Source organism: Panthera pardus, unplaced genomic scaffold (assembly GCF_024362965.1).
Source record: "Panthera pardus isolate Hobbes unplaced genomic scaffold, ASM2436296v1 HiC_scaffold_26, whole genome shotgun sequence".
NCBI classification, from domain to species: domain Eukaryota; kingdom Metazoa; phylum Chordata; class Mammalia; order Carnivora; family Felidae; genus Panthera; species Panthera pardus.
In genome coordinates this window covers 20,059,860-20,080,139 of record NW_026526832.1, presented here as the reverse complement: position 1 = coordinate 20,080,139, position 20,280 = coordinate 20,059,860, and the positions used below count along the sequence as shown (strand labels likewise).

The window sequence follows — 20,280 nt, the reverse complement described above, 5'->3', positions numbered from 1 at the left end:
CTGTGGGTTTCCCCTTTCTCTTTTACCAGAAAAGATGTCGTTTCTCATGGCCTCCTCAGTTTTGCTGTTACTTCCTCCCCAGTGGAGGGTGTCGTGCTCAGACGTGTATGGAGAATGAAGCAAGACCAGAGTGGGAGGTTTGGGGGTCTCAGGAGCTCCCGGGCCTGTGCCCCCGGAGAGCATGTCTGGGTAGAACGAGATACTTCTCTGAGCACTTTCCGCTAAGAACCGAGGCTCACAGCGACGTGGCCAAGATGGGATTCTTTTACACATGGGGAAGCGGAGGGAGTGAGCCATGTCATAGGGCACATAGGCAGTTGGTGGCAGAGGCAGGATTTGAACTCAAGTCTCCTGATACTTGGCTCAGGGTTTGACCCACCAGCAAAACCAGGGAGATTCGCTGAGGGGGTCTGTGGCACTCACAATCCTTCTAGATCGACAGGAACAAGAACATTTATTTATTGAGGGCTGACCATGCGCCAGGCTTTGGCTACACGCCTCATACACATTACATAATTTAGTCCCCATTTTGCAGATGAGGGAACTGAGGCTCAGACAGGATTGGCCCAAAGTAATTCAGCTGGTAAGTGGGAATGTAGCTTAGTATTTGAGATTACAGTTAGACCCTCTCAGAAGTCAATTACCAGGTAAAGGAGTCCAGGCTACCCTGCTGGAGAGACCACGTAGCGAGAGGTCCTGGAGAACGTGTGGCCACAAGGAGGCCCAAGGTGCCCCAGACAACAGTCAGCACCGACTGCCCTCCCAGCCGGACGCAGAGGAACTGCCCAGCTGAGCCCAGTCCACTCACACAAGCGTAAGAAACACTAGAATGTGGATATCTCAGTCCCTGGATTTTGGGCTGCTTTGTTCCACAGCAGTAGCTAACTGTGACACTCTCTCGAACGCATGCCAATCTCTCAAACAGTCAGACTCACGTCAGGGAGGCCTGGCAGCAGTGGTGGACCTTGCTCCCTGACCTCCACACACTGATGCTTTGCTCCCTCTCCTTCTGTTGCCCCAAGAACTCCAGGGATAGCTTGACTGCTGCTCTCCGAGCAGTTCAGAGCGTGAGCAGAGTGGACAGGCCTAGTTTCTTTCATCTTGTTCATGGAGGTGTCCCTACATCTGGCACAGGGCCTGGGACACAGGAGGCACTCAACAAACGGACCTCGACTGGCTGGCTGGGCCGTGGCACTGCTCCCTGCTGGCGGGTGAGCGCGGGTGGGTTAGTTCACCTCTCCACACCTCAGCTTGCTCTTCTGTAAAGTGAGGGTGACGGTCACAGTACTGTTTCTCTGGGGTTACCGCGAGGCTGGGGCAACACGGCCCAGAGCCTGGCCCAGGGTAAGAGTGCAACCAACATGGCCGCTTATTATCGCGATTCATCTCGTATCGTCAGTTCCAGGAGCCGGGGGCAAGGCCTGGCATTGTTGGGCACGGCACTCTAGGAACTGCAGGAGGCTCCTGAGAAGAAAGGGCCTCTCCCCAGCCTGCGACAGCACTAGCACGATTTTCTTTCCGTGGCCACAACAGCTGAAAGTTGTGCCTTCTATTTCTGGAGGTGCCCTGAACATTAGTGACCCAGAGACTGGGCCAATTTAAGATTCCACGCCACGTCAGCATCTAAACACTGGGGGGGACTCAGACAGCAGCTAGGCCAAACACTGCCACTCAAGATGTCACGGGCCGGGAAGCCTCATGCAAATGTTTCCTGAGCACCTTCTGGGTTTGCTGAGCACCTCCTTGCGCAAGGCTTTGTATATGGCACTGTGGGCAGTACAGAGTGCCAGCATGTTTCCTAGTTCTGTGGGAGTTCCTGGATAGTTCTGGAGACACCCACGGACCTGAAATTACCACCCGTGATAGGAACACTGACAACAGTAAGGTGGCAAGTGTTAGGGGCAGAAGGGGGAAAGGAGGACCCCTGGCAGGAGGAGGGGTCTCAGGATCCTCGGGAATGAGGAGCTGTGACCTGGTTCGACAGCTCCAGGCTTGGGCCTGACCTGGCAGGTGCTGGCCAGGGCAGCAAAGTTTTGCCTCCTATCAGCCCTGGCGATCTAGAACCCATGGAAAGGTTTCCCTGATGCAGGACGGAGAATGACCTGGATTATCCTGAGCTTCCCTCACTGACTAGGTCTGGAAACATCCCCAATCAGCAAGACAATGAACTTAAAGGGACAGTCCTCCAGATTTGAGGGGGGTGGGGGGCGGAACTGGAGCGTGTTGCAAAGCTTTAGGAAAAGAGATTGTTTGGGAATGTAAAGACCCAAGACTCAAGCTGGGTTCATTCTTATGTTCGTTCTTTTGCTTGGCAATATTCCCTGTGCCCTGTGCTGGGTACCAGGCCAGTGATGAACCAGTCAGGTGCATTCCTGGCCCCATGGAGCTCACAGCCTGTGACCTCCAGGGACAAGAAAAGTGGGCAGGTGAGGCCAGCCCCTGTCCCCCACCCCAGGCTGATGACTTCTCCCTCCTCTGGGTTCAGAAGACCTGTGGTCTACCTTTGTCTACGCCGGGTCCATCTCCCCACTGGACTGAGCCCCTCGAAGGTAGGACTGAGTCGCATTCACTTTGCAAGTGACCAGAGGCTCTGGAGTCACATAGACTTGGGTTTAAATCCTGGCTTAGACCCAGGTTTGGGGTGGGCTAGGGGGACCACTCCCATTCCTCCAGGGCAGGGGCCTCTGCTAGCTACTGGCCTGGCATAAAGGCTCATGTTCTCTTTCTCTCTCTCTCCCTCTCCCCTCCCTCCTTCCCTCCCTCCTCCGGAGCTGTAGGTTTAAATGCAGGATCTCAGGTTCCAGCCTCAGGGAAAGGAGACACCTTGTCCAGGTTCTGTTTCCACCCATTGTTGTCCGAAGCATTGTCTTTCTTCCATGGCCACCTCCTCCCCACTCAAGTTCCTCAGCCCAGCCTGCAACAGCCCCTCTCACCCTTGTCCGAGCACAGAAGGGAGAGACATTTGCTGTCTTGTCTTTTATTTCATTTTTCAGCCATGTGACTGTTCTACAAGGTAGTGCAAGGAATACATCCCATTTTACAGAAGGGGAATCTGGGGCCCAGAGAGGTTGAGGGCCCAGCCCAAGGTCACAGAGTTTGTAAATACCTCAGTGAGGACCGTAACTCGGTTCTCATGACTCCCCTGCCAATGCACTTTGTATCTCCCTGAGCTGGTTCCTAAGGCCCCGGGCACGGTAAGCTAGTGTGAGAAAAGAGACTTTCTGAAAAACCAAGATGCCTTCAGAAGTTTTGCGAAGGGTAGAAGAGGTTTTTTTTCCAGGCTTGTTCTGGAACCACAGACAGGCTGGTTCTTTCAAGGACCAGCAAGAGAGTTCATGACTTGCCCACCCCAGTCTGCAGAGACAGGTATAAGCATGGGTGCCCTTCAAGGCTCTCTTTGGGGGCTGAGCTGACCCAGGCCCCGGGGCCCTCCCTGAGTAGGGGGTGGGGGGGCTGCCTTCCCTGCTTCGTGGGGGTGCGCTGCTGGCCACTTGTCAGAGGGAGGGGTGGTGGCAGGGGGCACGGAAGGACCCAGTAAGGCCTTGCAAGGGTGGTGGGAGGGTCAGGCCCAGGAGCAGCTTCCGGCGGCTGCATCCACAGAGGATTCATAATCTAATCTGAACGTGAACTTCGAACCCTGGCTTTGCCTGGCCCCATTCCACCAAGTGCCGGTGGGCTCCCCACTGTGACAACCAGAAGCTTCCCAGTCAGCTCGCGAGTGGGTGGAATGTTCCCCAGGTGAGGACCACTTCTCCCCAGCTTGGGGCTACTCTCTGACTCTGGCCATGTGCTTTTGCTCATTACTCCCTGGCTTCTGTGTGCCACCACCCCCCCCCCCCCCCACCGCCCCACCATGGAACCAGAGACTCCCCCGTGGCCACGTTCCTACGTGGATTCTCATGTGCTGTCGAGCTGCTTCCCCCTCTGGGGTATCCTAGCCTGTCACACAGGAGGCACTCAGAACGGGGCGCCGTGTCGTGTTGGGGCCAGAGGGACTGACTCTCCACCTGCCCCATGTCGGGCGGCATCGGGAAGAGAGAGGACACGGTGATTAACTTTGAATGTCATGTATACCTGTGGCTCAGGTATCCTGGGTGCCGTGAATGGAAAGGGGTGGTAGCGCCCTCGGAAGGGGCATCAGGTTGCTCACTGGCTGAGGCCTGGGCGAACAAGTCCCCTGGGAGACTTGATGAGAAGGAGGCAGTCAGACGCTCTGCCTGGACGACTGGGGGCAGAGGCCCAGGGAGGCAGGACTGTGAGGGACTGAGCCAGGCGGCCTGTGTCTTCACGCAACCACTCTCTCCTCTCGGAGCCCTGACTGACGAACTGGGGAGGGGAAGGTAGCATAGGTTGCACAGCCGGGCCAGCCTAAGGCCAGGATGCTGGCTTAGTATGCAGTAATGGGTCCACCTTTGCCATTATCCTTCATTCTGTTCATCATTTGACAATAACTTCATACCCATCATTAGCCCCATTTGACACATGGGTAACAGAGGCTTAGAACCTGAGGCTGAAAGTCACACAGCAAGGAGGGGAGACCTCCAGAACAGAATTCTCCCTGGGGAGGGCACAGCCTGCAGGCGGTGATGGCCAATGGCTGCTTTTGAGCGCAGGAGAGAAGGTCAAGTGCTTGCTTCTCTGTGCTTGTGGCTCTGGGCCTACAGACACAACCACACTGTGTGGGATGGGCCCAATGTGAGGAGGAGACAGGGGTTCTGGGTGGCCCCTCAGCCTGGTGGCTTCCCAGCTAAATACCAGCGTCAAAGGGAAGAGTCTGCCACGAGGCCCTTCCCAGTGCAGTTGAGCCAAACGTGAGAAGCAAAGCCCAGGAAAGTAGGGGCAAGCTATTCTGGGGGTCACAGTAGAGCTTTTGTTTCAGGCCAAGATGGTAACTTAAGACTGCTGGTTCTCACCCCAGAATCAACCCTGGAGAAACTATGGAAGCCAAAGGGAAATACGGATTCTAGGAAGTAATAAACAAACAACTGTGAGAACACGAGACCAAAGCCTCTTTGAGCAGATCTGTGGATCTGTGTTGGGGGAAGACGGAGGCTGCCCAGCAGAGGCGGTCGGGGAGCAGATTTAGCAGTAGGATAGCAGATGGGAGAAAAACCTTCCCGAATTCTGCGCTGACCAATCCCTGCCATCACCTTCGGGCGATCGCTGCCTGCTCCTTTACTCATGAAATGGTGACAACAGCCCTACTGCGATGACGAAAATAGGTGGAGGGGCGCCTGGGGGGCTCAGCTGGTTAAGCGTCCGACTCTCGCTTTCGATTCAGGTCACGATCTTGCAGTTGCACGGGTTCGAAGCCTGCGTGGGGCTCTGCGCTGATGGTGCAAAACCTGCTTGGGATTCTCTGTCTCCCTCTCTCTGCCCCTCCCCGACTCGCACTGTCTCTGTCTCTCTCAAAATAAATAAATAAACTTTAAAAAAAAAAGAGAGAGAAAAAGAGAGAGAATATGTGTTCATGGACCTCCTCTCAGTGAAACCCCAAAGCTACTTTGTTAAAAAATCTAGCCTGCTTTCTGTGAACCATGCTTCTCCTTAAAGGCTTAGGGATGAGACCCTGCCTGTTTCTGCGGTGACTGGGGCGCCCCTGCTACTCATGCCTGCCCTTCAACCCTTAGGGCCTGACCCAGCTGGCCTCTGAGGCTTCCCCAATACTGGTTACCAGGCAGAGGGGCTGATACCACGAGCACTTGAACAGGGCAAAGTCAATAGACACTTGGAGAGACATGTCTTAAAGAGGCAAGACCATGCGCTGAATGGGATATTCCAACTGAAGCACGATCATCAGAACAAAATGGACCATTTTGGCATAGATTTGCAATATAAAACAAGAACAAGGGATCATGAGAAAAAAAGAACAAATTAGTAAATTGGAAGATCATTTTGAAGAACTCTCTCAGAAAACAGCAGCAAAAGACTGACAGACAAAAAAAAAAAAAACCATAAAAGCTAAGAAATGGCAGCTAGAGGTACAAGTGGTGGCATCTGATAATAGGAGTTGCAGAGGAGAGAACAATATAAAAACTGAATGGAAGGAATATTTGAAAAAGAATAATGGAGACAGAATTTTCTATAATAAGTGAAAGATGAAAAGCCTTGGATTTGAAAAGAGCTCACAAAATAGTGCAAAACAGGAAAGATAAGAAACCCTGCAGTTAGACACATTAGAATACAATTTGAGAATATCAAAGATAGAATTATACTTTCTTTTCCAGAGAGAAAGAAAAGATCCCGCACAAAGGTACAAGAGCCAGATGGCCATCGGACTTCTCAACAGTAACAGGCACTGATGTTTTTGAAGTTGTAAAGGAAAGAATTTTGAGCCTCGAATTTTGTATCTAGTGAAAGTCTCATTGAGATCTGAATAAGAAACTGTCCTCAGATTTACAAAGCTTTAGAAGGTTTGCTACACAAAGACCCAATTTGAAACCGCTTTTAGGGGAAGTACTCAAATAAGAAGAAAAACAATGCCAAGAGAGGCTTCAAGAGATAGGAGAAGTAAAAGTGATCAGATATCTTGGTAAAAAGACTACTACTGTCCTCAAAAAGAAAAAGAAGGCTTGGACAAATAAAAGAAAAGGAGAAGACACATTCATAAGAACCTAGAATGAAAACTGTATAATTTAGGGGCATTTGGGTGGCTCAGTCCATTGGGCTTCTGACTCTTGGTTCCAGTTTGGGTCATGATGGCAGGGTCGTGGGATCGAGCCCCGGGTTGGGCTCCATACTGAGCATGAAGCCTGCTTGAGATTCTCTCTCTTTCTCTCTCTCTCTCCCTCTGCCTGTCTCCCCCACTTGCACTCTCTCTCTCGCTCTCTAAAAAATGTATAATCCAGACTGTGTGGGCTGAGGAAGGGAAATCAAAAAGACATAGGAGAGTATTACAATACTTGTCATGATAGGGGGAGCTATAATTACCGATTTGTTTTTCAGCCATGGACAGAGATACATAAACATGACTAAGGAATGGTGACTGCCTGGGAAACAAACATAGAATGTATAACTTTTCACCTAACAAAAGAAAACCTGATCTAGCCAATGGAAAGCTGGAAAGGAGAAAACAAAACAACAAACAAAAAGTTCAGTAAATGGAAAACATAAAATAAAATGATAGTAGAAATAAAAATAGCGATTATAATAATAGCAATTACAATAGATGTAAATGAAAAAAGCTAATCAAAGCACGAGATTCTCATATTGGGTGAGAAAAATTAATAATTCAAGCCCTAAAAAGACACACTTGAATTTAAAAGCATAGAAATATTGAAAATGGAAACATGAACAAAGATATACCAAGAAAATAAAAGAATTAAAAAAGATACACCAGGCAAGTGAACCAAAATTAGCTGAGATAGTAATCTTAACATCTGATAAAATAGAAAGTAATGGAAAAAACACTGTCAGAGACAAAGAAGGATATTAAATACCAGTAAAAAGAAAAATAAGCAACTAGACATAGCCATCATGAACGTATAGAACTTACTAGTAATACAGTTTCAAAGCACATCAAGGAACAACTGACAGCCACAGGAAGAAACACACAAATGGACAATTGTAGAAGTGGGTTTCATTGCAATCATTTTTGAAACTGATAGATCAAGTAGAGAAAAATAAAGCAGAATATGTGAAGAACCGAATAGTATAACTATGAAGACTGAACTTACATCATACAAGCTTGAAGTGACATTGCTCTCTCTAGAGAATCCTGCACTGAACACATTCCTTGTAGGCAGAGGGACCATTTATGACCATGAATAGAGGCCATCACCGTGGTCTCAATAAATTCCAAAGGATCAATATCATACAGACTGCTTTTGACCATCACGAAATAAAAGTAGAAATAAAAAAATAAGGAGCTAAAACATCATATGTATTTGGAAACGAAGTAACATATTCTTATTGAGTTAACTTTTGGATTTAAAAGAAAATTATGGGTCGCTTGGGTGACTCAGTCGGTTGAGTGCCCGACTTCAGCCCAGGTCATGATCTCGCGGTTTGTGAGTTCAAGCCCCACATTGAGCTCTGTGCTGACAGCTCAGAGCCTGGGGCTTGCTTCGGATTCTGTGTCTCCCTCTCTGTCTGCCCCTCCCCTGCTCATGCTCTGTCTCTCTCTATCAAAAAATAAATAAACATTAAAAAAAATTTTTTTACTAAATAAAAAATAAAAGAAAAGCATAAAGGAGTATAAAAAATGTTTAAAGCTGAAGATATGAAAATACTACATATAAAATTTTGTAGGATGTGGTTAAAACTGTGTATAGGGGCACCTGAGTGTTTCAGCCAGTTGAACATCTGACTCTTGATTTCGGCTCAGGTAATGATCTTGCAGTTTATAAGATTGAGCCCTGCTTCAGGCTCTGCACTGACATTTCAGACCCTGCTAGGGATTCTCTCTCTCCCTGTCTATCCATCCCTCCCCACTCATGCTCTCTCTCCCTCTCAAAATAAATAAATAAACTTTAAAAAACTGTATATAGAGCAAACTTTATATCTTTAAACATGTTTATCAAGAAATAAGAAAAGTTAAACATAACAGGCTTAGCACCCAGCTCAGGAAGTTACAAAAAGAGGCACAGAGGAAAACAAAATAAACAAGGAGGAGAGAAATAATTTAAGAGGACAGAAATCAATGAAATGGAGAACAACAGAAGAGATTAATGATCCAAAAGCTGGTTCTTAACAAAGATTAATAAGATAAACGGATCTTTAGCAAGGTCAAGAAAAACAGAACGAAGACACAAATAAATTCAGTATGGAATACAAAAGGGGAAATAACCATGAGCACAAAAAAGATTTTAAAACAATTTTAAAACTTTACCTTCAGATAGGTACTAGTAAACTTGAAAACCTAGATGAAACGTAAAAAGGTCTAGAAAAATATAGAAATCCAAAACTGGTGCAAGAAGACACAGAGAAATTGAAAAGGGGGCCGAAGAGCCCCCTCCCCAAACCATCCAGACTTAGATGAAAGCAGGACTTCTAAAGGAGAGGAAAGCCTTCTCTAGGCCAGCAATAACCAACTAAAAAATGTAGTAAAAGTAAGACACCATTCATGACAACAACAAAACCAGGAAGCATCTAGAAAATAATCAAGATTATATGACTCCTATGCAGAAAACTTAAAAATGCTAGTAAAGCATGGTGGATAATTTGAATAGATGATTTAATAGTATAAAAAGTCAATATCTTCCTAAGTTAATTTGCAAATTTAATCCAAATTCCAGTTGGGTTTTGGAAGGATTTCATAAACTTGCTTTAAAATGATCTGGAAGAATAAAGGTCCATGAATAGTTCAACCTTGAAAAAGAATAGTTCCCTTGAGAGTACTTGCCTCATTAGATACTAAGACATACAAAAATGCCATATTAATGGGCACAGTGTGGGAAAGTTCAAAAACAGACAAACAGATTAAAGGGATAGAATAGTAGGCTGAGACACAGACCTTAACATACAATAAATGGAGAGAATATAATTGCTTAGCAAGTTGATGTCATGAAAAGTGGCTTCTTATATGGAGAAAAATAAAATGATCCCTCTCTAAAACCACACACAAGGTAAAAGATTCCACATACATAGAATCAGAAAATGTAAGGAAATATATCTGTAACCTAGAAGACTGGAAAGACATCTTCAACAAAACTTGAAAACACACCAGGATTAAGGACTTCTAGTCAATGAGGGGGCAAAGTTAGTAGATGGCAGGCTGAGAGAAATGTTCAGTCTCTAAATCCAACACGGGTTGATATCTTGGACATACAAAGAACCACTGCAAATCAATAAGAAAAAGAAAAGACAGCTATACCAACAGAGAAAAAGGGCAACGGCTATGAACAGGCAATTTACAAAAGAGGAAACTTTAAATGTCTTATTAAAACAACAGTGAGGCACCACTGTTGGACTGATGAAGATCAGAAAGCTGAATAACACTAGGTGTAGATGAGGATGTGGGAATCAGGGATCCTCATGCACTGCTGGTAGAAGTGTAGACCATGGCAGTGCTGGGTAAGCTGCAGGGTATGCATACCCCTGTGAGCCAGCAATTCCATGTCCTGCTGTATATTCCAGAGAAATGTTCACACAAGTCCAAAGGGGAAAGGCATAAGAATAGTCATTGCATTTCTGATGGCAGGGATGGGGGTTGGTTAGAGGCAAGCTGGAGGTTCTTTTCTGGAGGAGTAAGTAGGCAAAGGATGTGCAGGATGACCAACTCATCCTAGTTGGACCAGGATTTTCCCCATTTTATCACTTAGAGTCTGTGTCCCAGGAACCCCCTGGGTCCTAGACAAACCAGGCTGGAGGAACACCGTAATATGTGTTGGATGGGCCCATAGAGTACTGAGCAGCAGGTAGAAGCAACAGATTAGTGAGGCAATGTGGATGGAACTCAAGAATCTTACACAGTGAAGTAAAGTAAAATCTATTTAAGTAACATTTTACTTTAACAATGCCATTTACTTTAACAATGCCATTTAAGGAAACAAAATTATATACTCAAAAATTTGTGTCAGAACACACAAGAAACCAAAAGATGCACGTTAAGCACATTAGTATGGCTGTAGATGGAGGGAAGGAATATGGGGATAAAAGAGAATGACACATCCACGATACATGCAAACAAACATCAAAACCAGAGCACGGTTGTAGGAACACTGAGATAATGCACCATAAGCAGGGGCACATGATTTACTCGACTCTCTAAGCCTGAGGTTCAAAAGAACCTTTTGGGGGAATCTCTCCCACCGTGTCTCCCCGCGGAAGTCCCTGAGAAGGATCTGGGTGGAAGGGAATGCGGGGCCAGTGGGCTCCTCGGTTGGGGCTTGAGTTGCTCCCCGGGGCATCTTACCTCGTCGAAGTCAGCCACATCTTCACGGTTCTCCAGCACCCGGGAGTAGAAGGACTGCCCTGGGTGGGGAAAGAAAACAAGAAGCTTGGGGTGAGACCTCCCCACCTGGCAGTCACCACTGCAGCATTTCGATTCGCACAGCACCAACCAGGGGCCCCAGGTCTTGTGCTGCACTCTCCAGGATGTGGCAAGTTCCCGTGTTGTCTCCCCTGACCGCCTCGGGATCCCTGCGACACAGGCCTAACTGCCATCAGCTCCATTTTACAAGTGGCAACACTAAAGTAAAAAAGCCCCCGGGCTGGTCAGAGGTAGACATGAGAGGGGACCCGGGACTCTTTTCTCCACCTTGCCGCTCTCCCGGTGGCTTTCTTGGCCCTTTGCTGTCCCCTTGGCTCTGCTGGCTCTCCCTGGCCTGCGGCTGTCCTGAGCAGAAGCCTGGTCCCCGGGGCCGTGGGTGCCCTGCCAGCCGGCAGCCGCCTCTGCGACCGTGTCCACAGCCAGACCCGGGAGCTGCTGCGCAAGCCAGGCCCCGCCACAACCAGCCACACCCCACACCTTCTTCCCCCCAAAGCCAAGGGCCTTCACCTTCCCCGGCTCTCTCATTCATGGTCCCGTGGGCCTTGGACCGGAAAGCCTCTGGGGCTTTCTCTGCCGTGCCGCCCCCTCCTTTCCCCACTGGCCGGGGTACTAGCGAGGGTGATATGGACCCACATTTTCCCAGCACCCCGGCACCCCACATCCATAAGCCACCTGCCAGGGCAGAAGCAAAGCTGCCCGCCCTTCTGGCCCATCCAGTCAGAACCGGCCCTGTTTCCGGAAGAACCGTAACCGGGAGAGAAGGAGGGCAGGTTGGGGGGCCTGGGGAGGGCGAATGTGTGCGGCGCATGGGCCAGCTCGGTTTGCTCTGAGAAACGTTCACTGGAGTCTACGATGTACCAGGCTACCCCCTGGAAACTCAGGATAAAGGGGTGGATGAAATGCACATATGGTCTAGTAGGAGCTGGAAGAGGCTGCCGGTTCAATGCCACAGAACTCATACCGCAAGGCACGATTTTGTGTGAGCTAGAGAGTGGTACAAGCGGGGAGGCTAAATATTGGTTTTTTTGGGGGGGAGGGTTGGTTTTTGGTGTGTGTGGGGTGGAGCATGTGGGAAGGATGTGTAATTTCTGAGGAGAAACCCAGAGATAGGGGTATTAGAAAGAAATGATTATCGTCTGTCAATTGCACATCAGCGGGGGGAAGAAAAGGTAGCATGTGTAATAACAGGATCCTGTATACAACTCCCACACCCCAAAGACCCAAACCAAGGTATTTTATCTGTGAATACGCAGAGATCTCAAACCATTAGAAATGGTCCCCTCAGGCTAGCAGGGGGAAGAAGAGATTGAAAGCAGCATACTTTGACCTTTCACCATATACGCTTAAGTTTGAATTTTTTTTTCCATGACTGTGCTTTACTTTTGAAATTGAAAGAAAGATGCTTTTATTTTCTTAAAAAAATGTTTTTTAATCTTTATTTTTGAGAGAGAGCCAGAGTGTGAGTGGGGGAGGAACAGAGAGAGAGGGAGACACAGAATCCAAAGCAGGCTCCAGGCTCTGAGCTGTCAGCCCAGAGCCTGATGCGGGGCTCGAACTCACGCACTGCGAGATCATGACCTGAGCCGAAGTCGGATGCTTGGAGGACTGAGCCACCCAGGTGCCCCCCCCCCCCGCAAAAAATGCTTTTAAATCCCCGCCAACCTAAATCAGTGGTCCATGTCATTGAAGGGCTGTCTCAAGGTTGAATTCAGCCCCCCACTCTGAGGCCTAGTTCTGGTTGTCACTGAAGGGCAAGTTGGGGAATCAGGAGAGGACTTGGCAATGGAGAGGGGGTGCATGCAGTGACCCAGCATGGCCAGCACCAGGCCACGGGGTACTGGAGTGAGCCCCCTCTGACCCTGCACAGTGCTGGGGCTCAAACCCCGGGAACCACTTCTCTCCCCTGGCCTTGGCTGCCTCACTTCCAGGATAAGAGGGTTGGTACAGAGATCTCCAGGGCCTGCCTGGTTTTTAGGAGCCAGTCTGTAGCTCCTCCCTGACAAGAGGGAGGCTGGGGGTGTGATGTCAAAGGCAGGTGCATGGTCTGAGGAAGAATGTGTGTGTGTGTGTGTGTGTGTGTGTGTGTGTGTGTGTTTGGAAGATGGGCATATTGGGGAAGGGTTGCATCTCAGATAATGAGGAAGAAGCTGTAAAGCAGAAGCTACAGAAAATAGATGTGAAGTAGACAGATGGGAATAAAGACTCTTTAGCACTAGCTAGGGACAAAACAAAACAAAAAACCAAAAAGAAAAATCTTAACAATGAACCCCAAGGCAGCCAGGGGAGGACAGGGAAACCTGAGAGATGGTGCCTGAGCTTCTTGTAATTTTCCCCACAGGAAACATCCAATATAAACGGAGAATCGGGTGAGCATATGTGTGCACTGGGGCTCCCCCAAGGACCCGCCTCTCTGAATAATCAAAGGCCTCTTCATCCTAGAAGATTGTAATGAGCCTGTACCTGGCGGTATTCAAGGGTTTCCCGGAGCGAAAACCAAGCAGCCCAGCCGGAGCAGAGGCAGGGAGGGACAGTCCAACATGTGCATGAAGCCAGGGAGGCTCAAACCCATCCCTGCTTGCGTATTTCCTACAGCCTTGTTAGAGACGACGTAAAATACGGTGACATTAGCCACTGCAGAATTTATACATCAGGGCTCTGTTTCAAAATGCAGGAAAACCTCACTGCTTCCGGCTCTGGGGATTTAAATGTAGTGAATATTGTCAAACAGGATGAGCTAAATTCTACCTCTAGATATTAAAAAAAAAAAAAAGAAAAAAAGAAAAAAAGAAAGGTTTGCTAAGACAACCGAATCAATTGTACAGGAACAGAGTGCCCTTAAGCATTTTTGAAACGCCATCTTTTAGGAGGGTCTGTACAAACGGTGGCAGGGATCATTCCTGGGGTCCTTTGCATTCATTAAGACAGAGCCAGGGACCTCTTGTCACCCCTTCCAAGTTTTCAGTGGGGATTACTAACCCTGTCTCTCCTTTCAAGCTCATTTCCACTTAACCATCTACTCCATTCAACACCAATCCGGTTGACATTTCAGCTCCATTTTCAATGCCTTTGAGACAAAACCATTTAAAATCCCAATATCCAATCACCTTTCTTGCCACAGAGAAGATTGAGAATGAGGCTTGGGAGAAAGAAAATAGCCTGTTCCTTGCAGCAAGGAGGCTTTGCGGATAGAGCGAGCAGGAGATTAGGTGGGGAAAATTGAAGAGCAACCTCCCTTCCTTCGGAGGCAGCTGCTCCCGGGATAGCGGAGCTGTCTGGTTTGGAAAAAACTCCTCTCTGAGTCAATAAATGAAGGTTGAGTGGTTGACTCTGTGTTCACAACTATAATAAGTGCCGTGGCATCAGATACACCCAGATGGAGGGACTCAAGAGTCCAAAGCTTAATAAAAGTATCTGGTATGTCGTTTGCCTTGGAAAATATCCCTCCTGCACTTCACCGAGATGAAGGTGAGCTCAATTCTTGTCTCATTTGCAGGATGGAGTGCTCTGCTAGGCTTTCATGTGATGCCACTTACGGGTACAAATGCCTCATTGGCACTGAACAGCTCCCTCTTCCAGACAGTTGACCTTGCTAGAGGCAGACCTTGAGAAAAGGCAGGTATATAGGGACTGGGTTGTTAGCTGGGGTGCGTTCAGTCACTCCCACGTGCCAGGGGGTCTTCTCCTGTTGTGTCAGTGAAGCCATTCGGCCCTGGAGGAAGGGGCGGGGATCTACAAAGATATTTCGTACTGGGACGCTGACTGAAGAAGCTTATTACCATCCGGGAGGCGGACGGGTCAGACGCGTAAAAGGCTACTATACAAGGCAAAATGTCATCACTGGCGTGCACAAAGTATGAATAAAGTGAGCCTACAGGAAAAGGAGCAAAGAGCTCAGCTTAGCAGATCAAGGAAGACATTGGGCATTGACTCTGGGGAGACGGGAGAGAGAGAGGGACGTCCAGGCAGAGAGGACAGTGTGAGCGGAGAACGGAGCCCTGAAGGAGCAGGACACAGGACAGGCGAGTTCTGACGGCGAAGGGGAAAATGAAAAGCATCACCCCACCTCGGGGTGGGGTGGTGGACCATCTAAAGGGGAAGGAGAATGTCCTGAGGACAAGCTTCAGGGACATCATGGCCTGTACCCATGCCTGGAGCTGGCGGTTCCACCCCACGGAGTCTTAGAGTTATCATCTATAAACTGGGGACAACTGTCCTGGACCAGCCTGCATCCTGGAACTGGAAACTGAAACTCAGTAAAGCGTCAAGTCCCTCACAAGCACAGGGGGTCACAGGATAGTGGTAAGGCTCTTCGGTGAGACATTCTGAGTTCAAACCCCAGCTCTACCCCTTGCTAGCCATGCGCCCTTGAAGAAGTTAGCCTCTCTTCGTTAGTTTCCTCATCCCTAAACTGGAACAAAAGATAGTACGTAGTTCATCACCCAATAAAAAATGGCTATTATTCCATTAAAGGGTCCTGTTTTTCTTTTTGACATTTAAGTTATGTCTTAAATATAAAAATGGTCTTTTCTACTGTGAATCACATTGTGTAGCTTTTTTTAGTCGTCTATAATCAGAAACAATTTTCTTCCCAAGCTATGTAATATTTTTCAAGTTTTAGATATTTTAGGTATGATTAGCGTCTTTTTTTTTTTTTTTTAACAAGGTACAACTTACATTCACAGATCTTAAGTGCACAACTCGGTGAGTTTCAATAACTGAATACATCTGTGTAATCATCATACAATCAGGATATAGAACATCGCCATTTCCTCAAGATGTTCTCTCACCCCATTTTCCAATCAGTCTCTACCCTCCATAAGCAAGCCACTGCTCTGACTTCTATCACCAAAGGTTAGTTTTGCCTGTTTTAAACTTTATATAAATGGACTTATACAGAATGTACTTTTTTGTGTCTGGCTTCTTTCAGTCAATGTAATATTTTTGTGATTCATCCATGTTGTTGATGTATCAGTAATTCATTTATTTTTATTACGGGGTCATAGTCTGTGTGTGAGTATTCTTGCCTTGCTAGTGATCTTAATGTTCAACGTTTCAGGATTAAGTAGGATATGAGCTGGATTTTTTAAAGTTTATTTATTTATTTTGAGAGACAGAGAGAGAGAGAGCAAAAGCAGGGGAGGGACAGAGAATCCCAAGCAGTCTCCATGCTGTCATCATGGAACCTGAGTTGAAACCAAGAGTCAGATGCTTAACCAACTGAGCCACCCAGGCACCTCTAGCTAGCTGGATGCTTTTTGTAGTTACCCTTTATTAGACTGAGGAAATTCCAGGGCGCCTGGGTGGCTCAGTTGGTTAAGCGGCCAACTTCAGCTCAGGTCATGATCTCGTGGTCCATGAGTTTGAGCCCCGCGTCGGGCTCTGTGCTGACAGCTCAGAGCCTGGAGCCTGTTTCGGATTCTGTGTCTCCCTCTCTCTGACCCTCCCCCATTCATGCTCTGTCTCTGTCTCAAAAATAAATAAATGTTAAAAAAAAAATTAAAAAAAAAAAGATTGAGGAAGTTTCCCCTTACTCCTAGTTTGCTGAGCGTTTTTATCATGAATAAATGTTGGATTTTGTCAAAAGCTTTTCTGTATCTGTTGGTGGTTTTTCTCTTGTATTGTGTTAATATGGTGAATATGTTGATTAGCTTTCTAATTTTATTTTTCTAATGTTGATTTATTTTTGAGGGAGAGAGAGAGAGAGAGAGAGAGAGCAAGCAAGCATGAGCGGCAAAGGGGCAGAGAGAGAGGGAGACACAGAATCTGAAGCAGATTCTAGACTGTGAGCTGTCAGCACAGAGCCTGACGCGGGGCTTGAACTCACAAATCGCAAGATCATGACCTGACCTGAGGTCGGACACTCAACCGACTGAGGACACCCAGAAACTGATTAGCTTTCTCATTTTAAGCGAACCTTGTATCCCTGGGATAAAATTCACTTGTCATGATGTGTCATCCCTTTCGTGGATTGCTACTCAACTGACTAATATTTTGTTAGGGATTTTACATCCTTGTTCATGAGGGATATTGGGCTCTAATATTCTTTTTGTATAAGGTCTTTATCAGGGTTTGGTATCATAAAATGAGTTACAAAGTGTTCTTCCTTCTCTATTATCGAGAAGTTGTGTAAGATTAGTATTATTTCTTCCTTAAATATTTTCTAGAATTCACCAGTGAATTCTATCTAGACCTAAAGCATTCTTTATGGGAAAGCAGTGTACCATCACAATCGCCATCATTTTTATTTTAAATTTTATGTCTTTAATAGATCCTGAACTATGTGTCAGTTTGGCAAGTGTTTTTTTCAAGGGATTTGTCCATTTAATCTGAGTTATAGACACTTATTGAGATACAGTTATTCGTGGTATTTTCCTATTTTCTTTTTAATAAAATGATACCCCTTTTTTCATTCCTAATATTGGTAATTTGTGTTTTCTTGGGGTTTTTTTCTTGATCATTCTTGCTACAATTTACCTATTTGTTTTCAAAGAGTCAACTTTCAGCTTTGTTGGCTTTTTCATTTCCTTTTTTAAATTCTCTTGGATTTAATATTTTTTTAGGTTGTATTTATTTCTATTTATTGAAATCTAATTCGCAAACCATACAATTCACCCACTTCGAGTGTACAATTCAGTGATTTGGGTACATTTACAAAGTTGTACAACATTTACCACGATCTAATTCCAGAATATCGTGCCCCTCAAAAGAAAGCCCACACTCATTAGCCGTCATTCCCCATTCTCTAGCCCCAGTCCCTGGCAACAACTCACTTTCTGTCGTTATGGGTTTGTCTATTCAGGGTATTTCAAGTACACTAAATGGATTCGTTTGATATGTGGTCTTTTGTGTCTGGCTTATTTCAATTATCATGATGTTTTTAAGACTTGGGTTTAATTTGATCTTCTTTCAGCAGCTTCTTAAGGCAGAAACCTAGACCATTGATGTTGGACTTTTTTCTTTTCTGCCATAGGTATTTAAGACTATAAATGTTGACATGTTGTATTTTCTTTATCACTCAGCTGGAAATGTCTTATAATTTCTCTTTGGTTTACTTCTTTGACCATAGGTTATTTAGAAGGGTATTGTTTAATTTCCAATTATTTGGAGCTTTTTAACATCCCTTATCGTTATTAATTTCTAAGTGAATCCCATTAGGGTCAGAGAACATGCTTTGTGGGATGTCAGTCTTTTGAGATATATTGAGACTTATTTAATCACCCAGCATATGGTCTATCTTGATGAATGTTCCATGTGCATTTGAGAAGAATGTGTATCTTTCAGTTTGGGGCGAAATGTCCTAGAAACGCCAATTAGGTCAAGGCGGTTGATGGTATTGTCCAATGTTCTATATCCCTAATGATCTTGTCTGGTTGTTTGTAATTATCTCCTGTAATAACACTTTTCTCTCAACTGTGTTCCGTAAATAATGTGCTCTCTTAAAATCACCAGCAACTCGGCGAGCCAGATTTGGGTTATGCAGTCCCTGGGTTTCCAGCAGGGGAAAGTTGTCTCTTCTCTTTCTCCCATTTCTCAGCCAGATGGAGGCTCCAGCTACTTCCAACGCTTTACTTTCCACAAATCTTATTCAAATATAATTTCCACCTTCACTCGTGTATTTCCCCCTGCCCCGTCCTATTAACACCCAGGTACACACAGCAGAAACTCAGCCTTGTGTCAGAGATTCATCAGAGAGGCAGGAACAGGTCAGGGATAATAAACCCCATTTCTCTGGCCCAGCTTAAGCCTATACTTCCTTGTAGGTGCTCCCTCGAACTCTCACTTTGCCGTGTAACTAACTGATGGCCCCAGTTCTTATTATTCAGACCCAGGCACGGAGGCAAAGAGAGGGTGGTGTTTCCCTTCAAGCCTAGAACAGTGCCAGCCACACACTCAGCAACTGCCAGGTCTTAGGTTCCCCCATTACCGTGCCAGATTAGAGGAGCTTGCGGTCCTAGTGATCCACAAACTGCACAGAGTACCCGCTCTGTGCCAGGCACTGGGCATATAATAAAGCCCGGTGGGAGAGTGACTTTTCACATTCTTAAATGGGGTAGAAATATTGTTAAAGCTACAGTCACAATTTTATCTTAAACCTTGGCTTAAAAAAAAGTAAAGCAAGCGAGTGGAAATTGATTCCCAACTAAGCCAATGAGCCCTTCTGCTTTGGGGGAAAAAAAAATAAAAAGTAGAAACAAAGACAGTTGAGCCAGTATCTCGAGGGTGGATCAGTCCAGGCAGGAAGTAGACAAGGACTGAAGGTAAAAAATGATCACATGACACTCTCCGTCTCAGGAGACCCTCCTGGAACTGGCAGTGTGAGAAGCATTCGGACAGCCCGGGACGGAGAGCAGAATCCTTGTATTTGCATAAACCCTACAGCGTGTAGAGCCTTTCATGTATATCACCTTTTTCACTTGACCCCAAAGCAGCCCTGTAAGGACTCAAGCATATTTCACCCTCTCTTGACCTTCAACGTACCCCCTGGGTTCCCACACCACTGGGCTCCATCCGCCTTCTGGGCACTCACTGTACTAAATCGGATTTCTGGCTTCCTGGAGGGCATTTTCACTAGAATGGCTGAAAGGCAAGTCTATTCTTCTCTGTGCCCCCTGCCCCCAAACCCGCTCTTCCTTCCATGCTACCCTGCTCCATCGGTGGCCTCACTGTTCATCCAGGTACCCAAGTACGGAATCCAGAGCCACCCTCGCCCTGCCCTCTTGCTCACTACCAACTCACTACTCCTTCTCCGAACCAATGTCATGGCTTCTCTCCAGACCCACGGCCTCCTGCACCACCCACCATCTGTACCACTGCCCCAGGTTCCTCCCTGAGGCTCCCGGCCTGGGGTCCTGGCATCCCGAATGTCCTTTCAAAACCAGATGTCCCCATCCCATTCTCCTGCTAAAAGCATCATCGACTCCCATTCACTTACAAAGCGGAAGTTTAAACTGCACAGTGTGATACTGAAGACTGTGTTTGCCCCCAGCCTCCCCACCAGGCCACTCCCACCCCATCCCCAGCAAACACTCCCAGCTCCCTCAACCCTCGACAAGGATCCACACAGTCACATCTGGACTGATATTAGCCCTTCTGCCCGGAACGGGATCCTTTGTAGGTTTTGTCCAAAACTCCTGGTCTGAGTAGGCTTCCCTTGCCTCATGCTGCCTTGCACCTGTACCTCCCTTTCCAGAATACTCATCATGCTGCTCATGGTGACCTGTGCCATGACTTGTCTTTGCCTGGAGGGCGGGGATCACGTCTTTCTAATTTATTGCCATCACCCCACTGTCTAGAATCACACTTGGCACATAGCTGGCCCTCACCCAATATGATCCTCTGGATGAATG

At 46.8% G+C, this 20,280-nt stretch overlaps 1 protein-coding gene across 8 annotated transcripts in view; it reads right to left on the bottom strand.

The window, feature by feature from the left end:
* OTOF (otoferlin) overlaps window positions 1-20,280 on the bottom strand; it is a 93,531-nt gene that overhangs the window by 67,011 nt on the left and 6,240 nt on the right. For 7 of the 8 annotated variants that reach the window (XM_053891069.1, XM_053891072.1, XM_053891073.1 and 4 more), the window contains exon 2: window positions 10,856-10,914. The exons of the other annotated variant lie outside the window; for it this stretch is intronic. In XM_053891069.1, the coding sequence (XP_053747044.1) occupies window positions 10,856-10,914 (59 nt within the window). The remainder of the gene's footprint in view (window positions 1-10,855; window positions 10,915-20,280) is intronic. 8 annotated transcript variants of the gene reach the window in all.